The 14040-nt window shown below is 38.1% G+C and overlaps 1 protein-coding gene across 1 annotated transcript in view; it reads left to right on the top strand.

Moving 5' to 3' along the window:
• The first annotated feature begins 2737 nt into the window (after positions 1-2737).
• The window catches only part of LOC149812400 (uncharacterized), a 38833-nt gene continuing 27530 nt past the window's right edge, over positions 2738-14040 (top strand). Inside the window, exon 1 of the mRNA XM_089992802.1 lies at positions 2738-3071. Coding sequence (XP_089848928.1) covers positions 2792-3071 — 280 coding nt within the window. The 5' untranslated portion in view covers positions 2738-2791. The remainder of the gene's footprint in view (positions 3072-14040) is intronic.

Genomic DNA, 14040 nt, shown 5'->3' with positions numbered 1-14040 from the left:
CCAGATAAATGAGATGGGATAACACTATTATGGAATATAATGCAATTTCCTAAATTGCATGTTTTAACTGCATAAGTGGGTGCATCCAATGGGTTCGATCGCATGCCAGCAAAAAGCTAAACTTTCTTGGATTTTCATTGTTAATGCAGGAAATATGAAATCTAGAGATTTTTTTTTTTGAAAGGCATGCTGGGGTTAGGCAGACCCTCACCAGTTATTATTCAACGTATCACTGGGGTTTGAACCTGCAACGTCTCAACCACAAGGAGACGTGCACTGACAGCTCCTCCTGTTGGTAGAAATCTAGAGAAATTGGTGGCATTGACACACACCTAATGATACAGACTTTTAAGAGCTACTGTGAAATGGGGTGGATCTGGTTTGAGCTTCGGAGGAGGACCCAAATTTGAGCTTGGACCTGAATTCCATAGATCCAGTCCTATTCCTACATTCATCTCTTCCACCCAACGTTGTCAATAGGGGTGGAAAAATTTGACACGACCCGCCAACCTGCTTCTTAGGCAGGTTCGGGTTTGGCTTAAACGGGTTCGTGTCATAAACGGGTCGACCCGCTTAACCCGTTTATTAAACGGGTCGGGTTCGTGTTAGGGGTATGCCAACCCGGCTGACCCATTTAATAAACGGGTTAGGCGGGCAGGTCAACCGGTTTACCCGAAACCGTCAACCCGCAACCCGTTTATATATACGTTGCAAGGAAGATAACCTAGATGCGGTTTCCAAAAAGAATGTTTTTGCTTCTAAAGGTGCAGCAGAGCAGCTTATCATATGGTCTTGTCTATTTAATGGATAAGTTCTTGGCTCTCATTTTTTAATGACATAATAACTTATGATATTTTGTGCATTAAATGGGTTTTCACATTTTCTTTCTTTTTCTCTGCATTAAGAGTACTTATGTAATTTAGTGAGTCTTGAAGGTTCAGACTTCTGAGTTTGGCGCCTAAGATCAACATCTTTTGCTGAAAGAACGTTTGACAGGAGATGGATGATGAATAATTTGGGGTTTGACAAGAGATGGATGATGAATAATTTGAGATTTAAATTTTGCTGTTGACAGTAATACTATTGTTTGATGCAAGAAAGACATAGGCTTTTTAGATTGGAAAGTTAGAGGCCAAAGACTGAAGCACGAGGTTGTTCTTGTCATTGAGGTTGAGTGCAATGCCATCATTGCCTGAATCTCTGATTCTTTCTTGTCCTTCAGTCTTTGACAGAAATAATAAACTCAGGTGGCTCTGAGCATTTATGCTGACCATCTCTTGCATCATCAACCTATCATGGTCACTATTTATTTTATTTTTTTATTTAAATGCTACTAACTTTTGCACTGACGGTAAGGACCTACAATGCTTCATCATTACCAAAGCATTTTAACAGGCACCATTTCTTGAAAGAAAATAGAACATAATACAGATGGAGGTGTAATCGGGTCATGTCGACCCGACCCATTTATTAAACGGGTTAAGCGTGTCGTATTGGGTTACCCGTTTAATAAACGGGTCGGGTTCGTGTTGAGGTATGCTGACCCGCCAACCCGTCCCGATTGCCACCCCTAGTTGTCAATATAGTTGCAAATCGACCTGAATCGGCTGCAAGGATGCAAATGGATCAGATTCAGATAAGCTAGATACATAGAAAAGTCGGCCCAAAATTGATACATACGAAAAGTCGGAACAGCCATCATAATTTTGTCTACCTGGATCCGGTCCGTTTTGCATCCCTAATTGGTCATTTCGTATCATATCGGCCGAAAATTGATACGACACGGATGATTTGGTTTATTTTTCAGAAATGCTCAAAAAAACATTAAAAATATTTTTAACATTTTTATTATTTAATATTTTTACTGATATGTGTCATCTGCTGGTTGAAAACTGACTGATTCAGATCGATTTAGGTCATAATTGGAATTGGCCGATTCCCTTAATCGTTTTGAAAAACGATTCAATGCTGATACAGATACTGCCAACATTGCTTCCACCAGTGACAAATCTTGTTCTTAGAAAAACATCTTCAAGGCAAAATCTCACAATATGTTTAGGAAAAAGTGGCATTTCTTGGGAAAATATTGGCATATATATAATACAAAGAAAATTGGTTTATTTGCAAATATTTACAAAAAAATATTATTATTATTATTTCTTCCGGCTAAAGGAAGGGAAAACTCCCTTGTCATCGGCTGCACATTGGAAAATCTTCAGTGGTAAAAACCTATCCACCCCCACAGCTTAAAAAGTATGTTTTTATTTTTTTTATTTACACGGAGAACCATCCACAAGATCAGAGACATAGCCACGCCGGCTCTGCCTGCCGTACTTACAGTAGTTATCCTGACAAAATAAAATTCCGTGAGCTTACCCCTTCCTCCAAGGAGTCACCACCTTCAGCTTGCAATAGGTGATAAGTCTCAACTACCGTAGGAGGAAGCCCTTGGGTGAAAATAGATGAAAATTTTGAAAACTTACTGTTTTTAACATTATATTAGGCTTTCAAAATATCACAATTTTATTTCAATATTTTCAAAAGATCATACACTTTTGTTATAGTCATCTGCTGAGGTTCCCTGATGCAATAAAAACATGATATTTTCAAAATAGGAGATTTTTTTTTAAAACACCTCGTTTTTAGCATTTTATCACCATTTCATATTTATCGCGATATTTTGAAATATGACCGACTTTCGTTGCTGGGGGTTTCCCAGAAGAGTTTCAGAAGAGAGAGAGAGAGAGAAGAAGAAGAAGAAGAAGAAGAAGAAGAAGAAGAAGAAAAGAAGATGGAGGCGAGGCGTCGCGTTGGCTACTCGAGGCTGCGCGGGGACGAAGAAGAGGAGTCTTCGGGTGGGGCGGAAGTGGTGGGGAGGGACCGCCGGTTCGAGTACACGCCGAGGTCGCTGGATCGAGTCCCGTGGAAGTCGGTGACCCTCGCCCTCTTTCTCGTCTCCCTCGGCTCCCTCCTCCTCCTCCTCTCCTACTTCATCTTCTCCGGCCACATGGCCGGCAAAACCTCCCAAGCCTACGGCCTCGTCACCCTCGGCGTCCTCGCCTTCCTCCCTGGTCCGCCCCCTCTCTCTCCCTCTATTTTTCGTTCCCATCATTCTGCTTTTCGTGGTTGTTCATGTGATGTTTTTTTCTTGCTTGGTGATGTCTAAAATTGTGTTTTGTAGAGATGGGTAGGGGAAGAATCGCTTCTTCCCTGTAGATCTCGATGCTAGAGAGAGAATCGAGATTGTGAGTCTCAGATCGTTGTGGGCTTGTAAAATGATTTATGGGGAGGGGTACTCCGAATGACAGATCGCAATCTGCAACGTTGGTGTTCGATGATCGTAAATGGTTTGATTGTTTTCGTGTATGGGGATGTTGAGGGGAATCGACACGAGGGAAAGCTGTGGAGTTGTCCAATTTGTCCTTGTTGTATTGGGTATCCTCCATTGGATAAAGGGGTATTTCCTTCTCACCCTGTTGAAGGCGTGCTGCTTCACAAACGTGAATTATTGGAGGGATGGTTGAGGTGCGGCAGCGTTGGAATTGGACGGTGTTTTTTTATCAAATCCTGCAACTTTTGTCGCTTTTTGATGTTGCTTGAGGGTCAGATTCTCCCTCTTTTTTTATCTTACTAGGATGTGGTGGATTAAGATTGAGATTGGTGAAAGTTGGTGGTGGCTCAATTGGAAGGTAGCAGTTTAGCTATAGCATTTGTATCCACCATGATGGCCTTGAATACAACCCGAGGGCTCATACCATAGGATGAAACCTATTTAGATAGCGGATTGAGAAGACTGTATTTTCTATATCCCACCAGCCCCTTCAGGTAGCACCTGAGCAATATAGAGGAAGGCCTGTGCTCTTGCATGAAATTGCTCCATACGAGGTCTTTGCAACTATTGTGGACAAACACCTTTCCACTCTTCTCAAGCCTTACTGATAGTGATTGAGGGATCTCTTCTTATAGTAGACTGCAGTGTTATCAAAAACGCGCCTTGAGGCACAAAAGGCACGCCTCGCCTTGAGGCGCAACCCTCTATGCCTCAAGGCGCAAGCCTGAGGCGATTTTTTTTTTCTACAACAAGACTTCTGTGACATAATCAAAAATATTTTTGTAGGTTAATCTCATATATTTTCCAGTTATTTCAGTTATGTAATTAGTTTCTTAGTATATTACTATATTTTAACTTTTGTTGGCTAATCTTGTATATTTTTCAGTTATTTCAGTCAGGTAATTAGTTTCTTAATATATTTTAACTTTTTTTGGTTAATCTCATATATTTTCCAGTTATGTAATCAGTTTTTAGTTACTTTTATATGTTAATCTCATATTTTTTAGAATAATCTCATATATTTTAACTTTTGTAGGTTAATCTCATATATTTTTCAGTTATTTCAGTTATGTAATCAGTTTCTTAGTATATTTTAACTTTTGTTGGTTAATCTTGTTACACAACAAGGACACACATATTTACGTGTAAAAACCTCCCCTCAAATCCGAGAGAGAGAGAGAGTAAAAAACCACGGTCGCCCAGAGGAAAAACTTTATTGCTCTTTTTCGACAGTTACAAGAGAGAAAAAAAAGAAAGAATTTATACAAGGCAAGGGCGACAACCCTAAACCTAAACAAGTCGGGTCTGATCCATAAGAAACCGGGTCTCAAACTTAAGCCTAAGGAAAAAAATTCTTCCGGGGGGCGCTGCCCCCCTAAGACCCCCCACCAATGGCGGCCCCCCTTGGACGCCCCCCGCTGAACGCGCCGGGGGTAGCCCCCAGACCGCCCTCCCCCTCCCCCCCCCTCCTGTAAGGGCAAAACCTCTGAATCAGGCTCCACAACTCATCAAATCTCATATATTTTCCTGTTATTTAATCAGTTTTTAGTTACTTTTATATGTTGATTTCATATTTTTTTAGAGTAATCTCATATATTTTAACTGTTTTAGGTTAATCTCATATATTTTCTAGTTATTTCAGTTATGTAATCAGTTTCTTAGTATATTTTAACTTTTGTTGGTTAATCTCATATATTTTCCAGTTATGTAATCAGTTTTTTAGTTACTTTTATATGTTAATCTCATATTTTTTAGAATAATCTCATATATTTTAACTTTTGCAGGTTAATCTCATATATTTTTCAGTTATTTCAGTTATGTAATAAGTTTCTTAGTATATTTTAACTTTTTTTGGTTAATCTCATATATTTTCCAGTTATATAATCAGTTTTTAGTTACTTTTATATGTTAATCTCATATTTTTAGTACTTATTTGATATTTTCTATTTCTTATTGGTTGTTATTTCATCAATAAAGCATTTCTTTATTTATTTGTATTTTTAGATATTTTTTTATATTTTTTTAAAGTTTTCAAAAAAAAACTTTTTGAGGCTTACGCCTCGCCTCGGTTTTTGGTGGAGCGCCTCCCTACGCCTCAATGCTTTTCACAACACTGGTAGACTACACTTGATGGCTGTAGAAGTGAAGATCCATTCTATAGATAGTGAATAGTGACATTTATGAAGTCATTCGAGCTCTAAGGGGTAATCGTCTATCATAAAAATGTATGTGCCATTGGCTTGGCAATGGGATGGCATTAGATGCAGTGAGTCAAACCTTGAGTGATGACTTGAATTAGGGTTGACTTGCTCTCTTGTATTGAAATATTGGCTTTGGTTATGGCAGTCTAAGGAGATCCCATATGCTGTACCATTTCCTCCATGGAAATGTAGCAATAGAAGACTTCCATGTAACGAGAAACAAGTGCTAGTTAGGCCTTGTAAAGCAAAAATAGTTGTCCGTTACAACATATTTCAAGAATTTTGGGCTATTATTGGTTGATAATTGTCACTCCTTAGCAAGGATTCAGAAAAAACTTTGTACATAACATGAGGGATTTGAGCAAAAGACCAGTCAGTTATAAGTTTCCAATTCCTTGAGCATCTCAAGGTTAATGTCACGCCTTTTTGGTTCCAAGTTGCAACTTGTGGGCTGTATGTAGTTAAGCCATGTAGGCTCTAATGACAGCTTGCAAAACTGCAAAATTGGGGATTGAAGTGCCACATTTTTCCATTATGAATTCAATTCTCTACCTTTTCTTTGGTGATAGTTATTATTGGAGCAATCATATAGGAAATTTAAGAGGATTTGTGGCTGTGTTAGTGACACGTGCTCTATGCTAAAGATTGAACTTCAATTCTCTCTTTCGATTAATTTTAAGCATTGTTATGAAGTTATGGTAAAAAAATGCTATTCTTTTATTGACGTCAATTCCTGAGAATTTGTGCATAGAAATATAAACAAACATCAATATAGATCAGACAATGGGGTTGCAGATCTTGGGGAAGTGGAGCTGTGATGGTGGCATCATTGTTTTTCTTTGATCCACCTTACATGATCTTTAGCCAGAGTTGCTAGATTGAGAAGAAGAGGTGATAAGTGATATGAGAACCAGCAGTGATAAGTGAAACATTTGAAAATTTCTAAAAAGCAAGAAACATGAATCAATTTAGAAGTGAAACAAGAATCAAAGCAGAAGCGCACAAGGTATTTTATAGGAAGCGAAAAGGGGAATGAAATGAGATGAAATAAGAATCAAATCAGAAGCAAAAAAGGAGTCGAATTGATAATTTGATAGTAAGTTTTATACAATAAAAATGTACGATCCATGTTATTGATGTATGAAAAATTAAGAACATCATAAAAAATGCTAGAACTAGATAGTACATGCTACTAATTGTGCTATGACTAAATAGTTTACAGTTTACACTACTAATTGTACTATATAGCTTTAGGTTTTGACTTCTGAATATCAAAAGTGCCCTTTGATGTTGTGTCTCATTTTTTTCTCTGAGTGCATGACCAATCCTGTAAAACTTGGTCAGAATGCTGAATGAAACATTATTTTTCGTGAAGTTGGTGAAGTTTCATAGGAAAGAATAGACTTGAAAAATGTTGGACGTTCAGATGAGAAGAGAAAAAGAAGAGGGAAGAAGGTAAAGCTATAAATTGATTTTATCCTCTAATAGTTTTAACTCTTTCTAATTAAAGTTACTATTTATCCCTTTTTAAAATATGTTCTAATATATATATATATATATATCTTTTTGTAAACTAAAAGCCAAAAGCTCTTTGGTTTAAGAATTGAGATTCCCAAAACTAGGAATCATGATTACTATTTAAGGGGGTTCGAGAATTATAGAAGAAGCACAAGGGAAGCATATGGGAAGTTGTGGCGGGGTGGTGGTGGTGGTGGTGGGGAATCCATGGGGGATGTGCATTCTTGCATGTTTTTGAAGTATGATGTCTCATTTGCTTTTGAATCACCCATACCTTCATCCTTTATATGACTTCTAATAGCTATGCTTAAATTGACTATATTGTAGACAACGTTAAAACTGAGTACAATGTTCATAGATTATCAGAATGATGAACAATATCTTATCAGATTTCTTATATTATTGTGTCTGACAATTTTAGAAATGTGTGTGTGTTTTCGAGGACTAGTCAAATTTGAGAAAAATAGACCCAACCTATGTCACAGGGACTCTTCAACTAGGTGCCGCACCCGATGCGGTCAACCCAGAGTTATCTGAAGCGCCCCTATAGTAGGGGAAGCGCGCTTCCCTGATACGCGCTTCGGAAGCGTGAAACGTCGCGCTTCCGAAATGCATGGGAAAGCGTCCCCCTTTTTTGGGAAGTGCGTCCCCCTTTTTTGGGGAAACACGCTTTCCATTTATGGGAAGCTTGGGAAGCACGCTTCTCCCACGCTTCCCCCTCGCTTCCCCCACGCTTCCATTTTATTTTTTATTTTTTTTCTTCTTTTTTCGCTTCCCCCTCACTTCCTAGGTCACTTCCGATTCGCTTCCTAGGTCGCTTCTGGTTCGCTTCCTAGGTCGCTTTCGAGACGGTTCGTGACTCGCTTCTAAGTAGTCCCACGCTTCTCGTTTCCCAAATTTTTGAAAGTGCCTCGCTTCCCGCTCCCGCTTCCCGTATCGCTTCCCGCTCCCGCTTCCTCGACTGGCAACCATGGGTCAACCTGACTGTGACTGCACCCAGGGTCATTTATGTCCAACTTTTGGACTTTATATATATATATATAATTTTTTATATTTTTGCCGCACCCTTTAACCCAAGTTTTTTGAAAGTGCCGCACCCGCACCCATGTGACATAGGACCCAACAATATAAAAAAACATAACTATGCAACGGGTCGACCCATGCCTTGTTTCATGGATGGGTCGACCCTAAGCTTGGTTTGGCTGTGACATGGCTAATTGCTTGGCCAATGGCCCATCCGTAGGCCTATGTAACCGTGACACGTCTGTTCGGCTGCCATACCCCTGTCGACACACGTCAACACGAGTATGGGTACTAGGAGCAGTGCCGGTACTTCACGGGTTGGGTTCTGCACTTGTGCCGGGTCGGGTCTAATGCAGACCCGAACCTTAGGGAAAAAAAGCAAAAGAAAAATCACTCCCCCCGAAACCTGTAATAAAATGGTGGTCTTCAACAAATGCACAAATAACTCACAAACAAGTGTCTATTGGAGACACTACAAGCATGACCCTTGAAAGGGTATAAAGGGAAGAACACTTGAAAAATAAATAATACTTTATTCATGAACAAAATGCTTAAGAAGCATAGTACTTTATATTGAAGGGGTTCACCCCTATATATACAAAAAAATGGGAGAGAGAGGAGAGCTCATTTTGAGCTCTCCAAAAAGAGACGTTGGATTCCAACGTCTCTTAATATAGCTGTTGGACTACAGTCCAACAACATTTATTATTATAGCTGTTGGACTATAGTCCAACAACATTTATTATAGCTGTTGGACTACAGTCCAACAGCTACTTGCACAGTCAAGTTCCAACAGGAACTTGACTGGATCAAAATATCTAGTTTCTATTGAACTAGATGCTAAAAAAGAAAATAAAAAATATAAAAATAAAATAATAAAAGAAAATATAATAATATTAAATAAAAAATATATATATATATATATATATATATATATATATTGCAGTTTACATTTTATCACTCCCCTTCAAACTTACGGTACAATGAGCGAAAGTTTGTCTAAGAGGAAGTGAAATCTGGGAGCAGCGAGAGGCTTGGTGAAGAAGTCTGCTAATTGATATTCTGATGTAACATATGGCAGATCAATGGTTCCATGTAAGTATTCCTCTCTGACATAGTGACAGTCCATCTCAATGTGTTTAGTGCGCTCATGGAATGTCCGGTTGCTTGCAATGTAGATCGCACTTTTGTTGTCACAACACATCTTTGAAGCTTGTGTTGCTTTAGCTCCCATATCCGCTAGCAATCGTCTGAGCCAAACAACCTCCATAGTGGTGGTTGCCATGGCTCTGTATTCAGCTTCGGTGGAGGAAAGAGAGACTTTCTGCTGCTTCTTGCACCTCCACGAAATTAAGGTTTCACCTAGGAACACACAAAAACCAGTAGTTGAGTGTCTATTATTGGGATCACCTCCCCAGTCAGCATCAGTATATGCAATTAAATTTAATGAAGATGAAGCAGACAAGAAGAGTCCTCGTGAAAGAGAGGATTTTAAGTATCTAATAATACGCAAAATCGCTCCCATGTGCACGGAGGTGGGAGCATGCTGAAACTGACTGACTGTATGAACCGCATGAGTTATATCTGGCCTAGTAATGGAAAGATAAGAAAGAGCTCCAACAAGTTGTCTATAAGGAGTAGGATCATCAAGAAGTTCTCCATCATCAATTTTCATTTTAACATTGACAACTATTGGAGTGTCTACTTTCTTATCATCTGTAATTCCAGACCTGAAAACGATATCAAGAGCAAATTTAGATTGAGATATCAGATACCCCCGAGGGGAATAAACAACTTCAATGCCTAAAAAATATCTTAATAAACCTAAGTCAGTCATTTCAAAGTGAGTTTTAAGAAGAGATTTGATATTTGCAACTCCCTGTTTGTCGCCTCCGGTGATGATCATATCGTCCACATAGAGAAGAAGAATAATGATGCCTGCATCAAATTTCTTAACAAACAAAGCAGTGTCAGTTAAACAAGGTTGAAAACCAATATCAAGCATAACATGACTAAATCGGTCATACCAGGCTTTTGGAGCCTGTTTAAGACCATAAAGAGCTTTTTCTAGACGAAGAGCTTTACCCTTAGGGATACTAATACCAGGTGGGGCTTCCATGTATACTTCTTCAACGAGATTCCCATTCAGGAAAGCATTTTTGACATCTAATTGAAAGACAGGCCATGTTCTAATGGAGGCCAAGGCTATTAAAGTTCTAACAGTGGTCATACGGGCCACAGGAGCAAATGTTTCTTCATAATCGATACCATACTCTTGGGCATATCCTTTTGCTACTAAACGAGCCTTATATCTTTCCAGGGTCCCATCACTTTTGGTTTTGACTTTGTATACCCACCTACAACCTATAGGTTTCTTACCCGGAGGAATATCTTGTATCGTCCAAGTATTGACCTTTTCTAGTGCATCCAATTCTATTTTCATGGCTTCTATCCATTCTATATGATTTTTTGCTTGAGAATAGGATGATGGTTCAACATATGATTGTATTAATGTAATGGCGGCCCTATACGTGGGTGAAAAAGATTCATAAGACACAAATTTTTCTGGAGGTTTAGAGATTCTAGACGTTCTTCTAGGTGAGACTTCAGAGTATTTTTGTAATGCACATGGAAGATTTTGCTCTCTACGTCTTGAATATTGTAGACTAACATCCCTATGGATTTGCTCTTCATTATCATCATTTTCAACAACAATAGGACTTTGATCATTGTCAAGGTCACATCCAACATCACATTCATTGGATTTTGAAGTTGGATCAATTAAAAACGAGTATTCAGTGACATCCTTGGATTTTTCAAATTCAAAGAAGCTTTCTTTTTCCAAAAAAGATACATTTCTTGACACATATAATTTGTCATTTTGAAAATCGAAACACCTGTAGCCTTTTTGATTATCAGCATATCCTAAAAAGGCACATGGGATTGCACGAGGAGAGAGTTTATCATTTCTGTTGGTGAAAACAAAACATTTGCATCCAAAGACTCTTAATCTAGAATAATCTGGAGTTAAATTAACAAGCTTTTCTATTGGAGTTGTATTCTTTAATGAGGAAGATGGCATCCTATTAATGAGGTAGGTGGCAGTTAGGACCGCTTCAGCCCAAAAACTTTTTGGAACTTGATTTGCAATTAGCAATGTCCTAGTAGTTTCCATAATGTTCCGATGTTTGCGTTCGGCTAGGCCATTCTGTTGTGGAGTGTGTGGACATGATCTTTGATGTGTAATACCATGTAAATTGAGATAGTCTTTGAATTCGTTGGACATAAATTCTCCCCCTGAATCAGTGCGAAAAACAGAAATATCATTTTGAAACTTATTTTTAACCATTTTATGAAATATTTGGAAGTTAGCAAAGACATCAGATTTATGTTTAAGAAAATAAATCCAAGTATGTCTAGAAAAGTCATCAACAAAAATGACATAATATGTATAACCACCTTTGAAAATAACTGGTGCGGGGCCCCAAACATCCGAATGTATTAACTCAAGTGGTCGTGAGGAAACAAAAGTTCTACTAAGAAATGGTAACCTTTTCATTTTGCCAAGAATGCAGTCTTTACAAGAAAAATTTTCAGAATTACAAAATTTTTCCAAACTTGGAAAATATTGAATTTTAGACATATGAGGATGGCTAAGCCTTTTGTGCCATAAATCCAATTCTAATTTCTGAATATTATAACAAAATGCATTCTTGGGTAATTCCAAAAAGTCCATGTAATAAAGTCCTTCTCTATGGCCTTCCCCAATCAGCTTCTCTGACTGGCGATCCTGTACCCAACAACCATGAGAAGAGAATGAGATATTACATCCATAATCAGATATTTGCGAGACAGATAAGAGATTCAAATTAAGTTTAGGGATATATCTAACTTCTGGGATAAAAAATCTTTTGGATTTTTGAAGATTTTCAAAACATCCTATTCCTTTTACTTCGAGAGATGTGCCATCGGCTGTAAAAACCTTTGACACACTTGAGTTATTTTTAAGACATTCGGATAGACTATTAACATTTGGGGTCATATGAAAAGAAGCACCAGAATCTAAAAGCCAAGGAAAGTTACCTGGACCAGAGAAAGATGCAACTGCCGCTCCAGTTGAGGCTTCGGTTGAGGAGGATACCCCTTTGAGAAGAGGTTGAAGGATTTCCATCAGTTGAGCCATAGACACAGGTGCATCTTGATCTTTTGACTCAGATTCAACAGATGCAACTCTTTTTTCTTCTCTTCTTTTTAACTTTGGACATTGAGGCCTATAGTGCCCCGGTTCATGACAATGATGACAAATAACTTTTCTTTTATCAAAGTCGTCGTTTTGCCTTCAAAAATGAGGCGGCTTGTAAGTACGAGTATGATTCCCCGGTCTAGATACAGCTAAAACGGAGTCATCATCAACTTTTGGAGTACTTTTTCTTAGTCTATTTTCCTCCATAGTGAGCTCTTCTATAGTATCAACAATAGAATGAATTTTTCCACGATGTAAAAGGGCTGATTTGGTGGATTCAAACTCCGGCCTTAGACCATTCACAAATTGATAGAAATGTTCCATATCGAGTTGCTTTTGGCGAAGCTCGATGTCTTCGGCACAATGCCATTTGGGCTCAAGAAGAGCCAACTCTTCCCAAAGTTCGGACAACTCATTATAATATTCTCGAATAGTTTTATCTTTTTGAGTCATTGTCCGAACTTTATCTTGTAAATTGCATACATGTGCAATATCTTTAAGGGAATACATGTTTTTGAGGTATTCCCAAGCCTTATCGGCATGCTCAAACTTAGCTAGACTAGAGCATTTTTTAATGTCAATGCTATTGATGAGCCATGACATAATTTTTGCATGCCCTATCCTCCATTCTTTCCATTTCTTTTCATAAGTGGCTAACACCTTACTCTTCTCTTCTTCCGTTAGAGGAACCTCTTTATCACCCTCTTTCTTGGTAAGAGATAGTTTAGGTTCCAAATCGGAACCATCCACTATACCCCATAAACCTTTTCCCCAAATGTGGTGCTTCATAATCGAAGCCCACATTACATAGTTAGTATCATTTAGCTTCATAGGAATGATGGTGATCTTATCATTGTCATCCATCTTTTACAAGGGTAAGAGAGGAATAAATAGGAGAGAGAGAAAAATAAAAAGAAAAGAAAAAGAGTAGACAAAGGAATAAGAGAGGATACAAAACCAAAATTTTTTTGTAGCACAAGTTCGCCTTTCTTCAAACAAATCTTCTTGAGCCAAGAACAAGGTGATGAAACACCTTTTGTAAATGTGGCACAGAAATCGAGGCGGAAGCACTTCAAGATCTAAGGATTTCGTAGCTCTGATACCATGTAATAAAATGGTGGTCTTCAACAAATGCACAAATAACTCACAAACAAGTGTCTATTGGAGACACTACAAGCATGACCCTTGAAAGGGTATAAAGGGAAGAACACTTGAAAAATAAATAATACTTTATTCATGAACAAAATGCTTAAGAAGCATAGTACTTTACATTGAAGGGGTTCACCCCTATATATACAAAAAAAATGGGAGAGAGAGGAGAGCTCATTTTGAGCTCTCCAAAAAGAGACTTTGGATTCCAACGTCTCTTAATATAGCTGTTGGACTACAGTCCAACAGCTACTTGCACAGTCAAGTTCCAACAGGAACTTGACTGGATCAAAATATCTAGTTTCTATTGAACTAGATGCTAAAAAAGAAAATAAAAAAATATAAAAAGAAAATAATAAAAGAAAATATAATAATATTAAATAATATATATATATATATATATATATATATATATATTGCAGTTTACATTTTAACAAAACCCTCAACACTCTCTCTGGTCTTGCTCTTCCACACCTCATAGGTTCTCGTCTTCCCCTCTCTCTCTCTTGGCAAATGCAAGGTCACTTGAGAGAGAGAGAGAGAGAGAGAGAGAGAGAGAGAGAGAGTACCTACCT

This window comes from Nuphar pumila, chromosome 17, assembly GCF_984573655.1.
Source record: "Nuphar pumila chromosome 17, dmNupPumi1.hap1.1, whole genome shotgun sequence".
NCBI classification, from domain to species: Eukaryota; Viridiplantae; Streptophyta; class Magnoliopsida; order Nymphaeales; family Nymphaeaceae; genus Nuphar; species Nuphar pumila.
The sequence above is the reverse complement of the archived record's forward strand: the minus strand, read 5'-3'. Positions and strand labels throughout refer to the sequence as shown.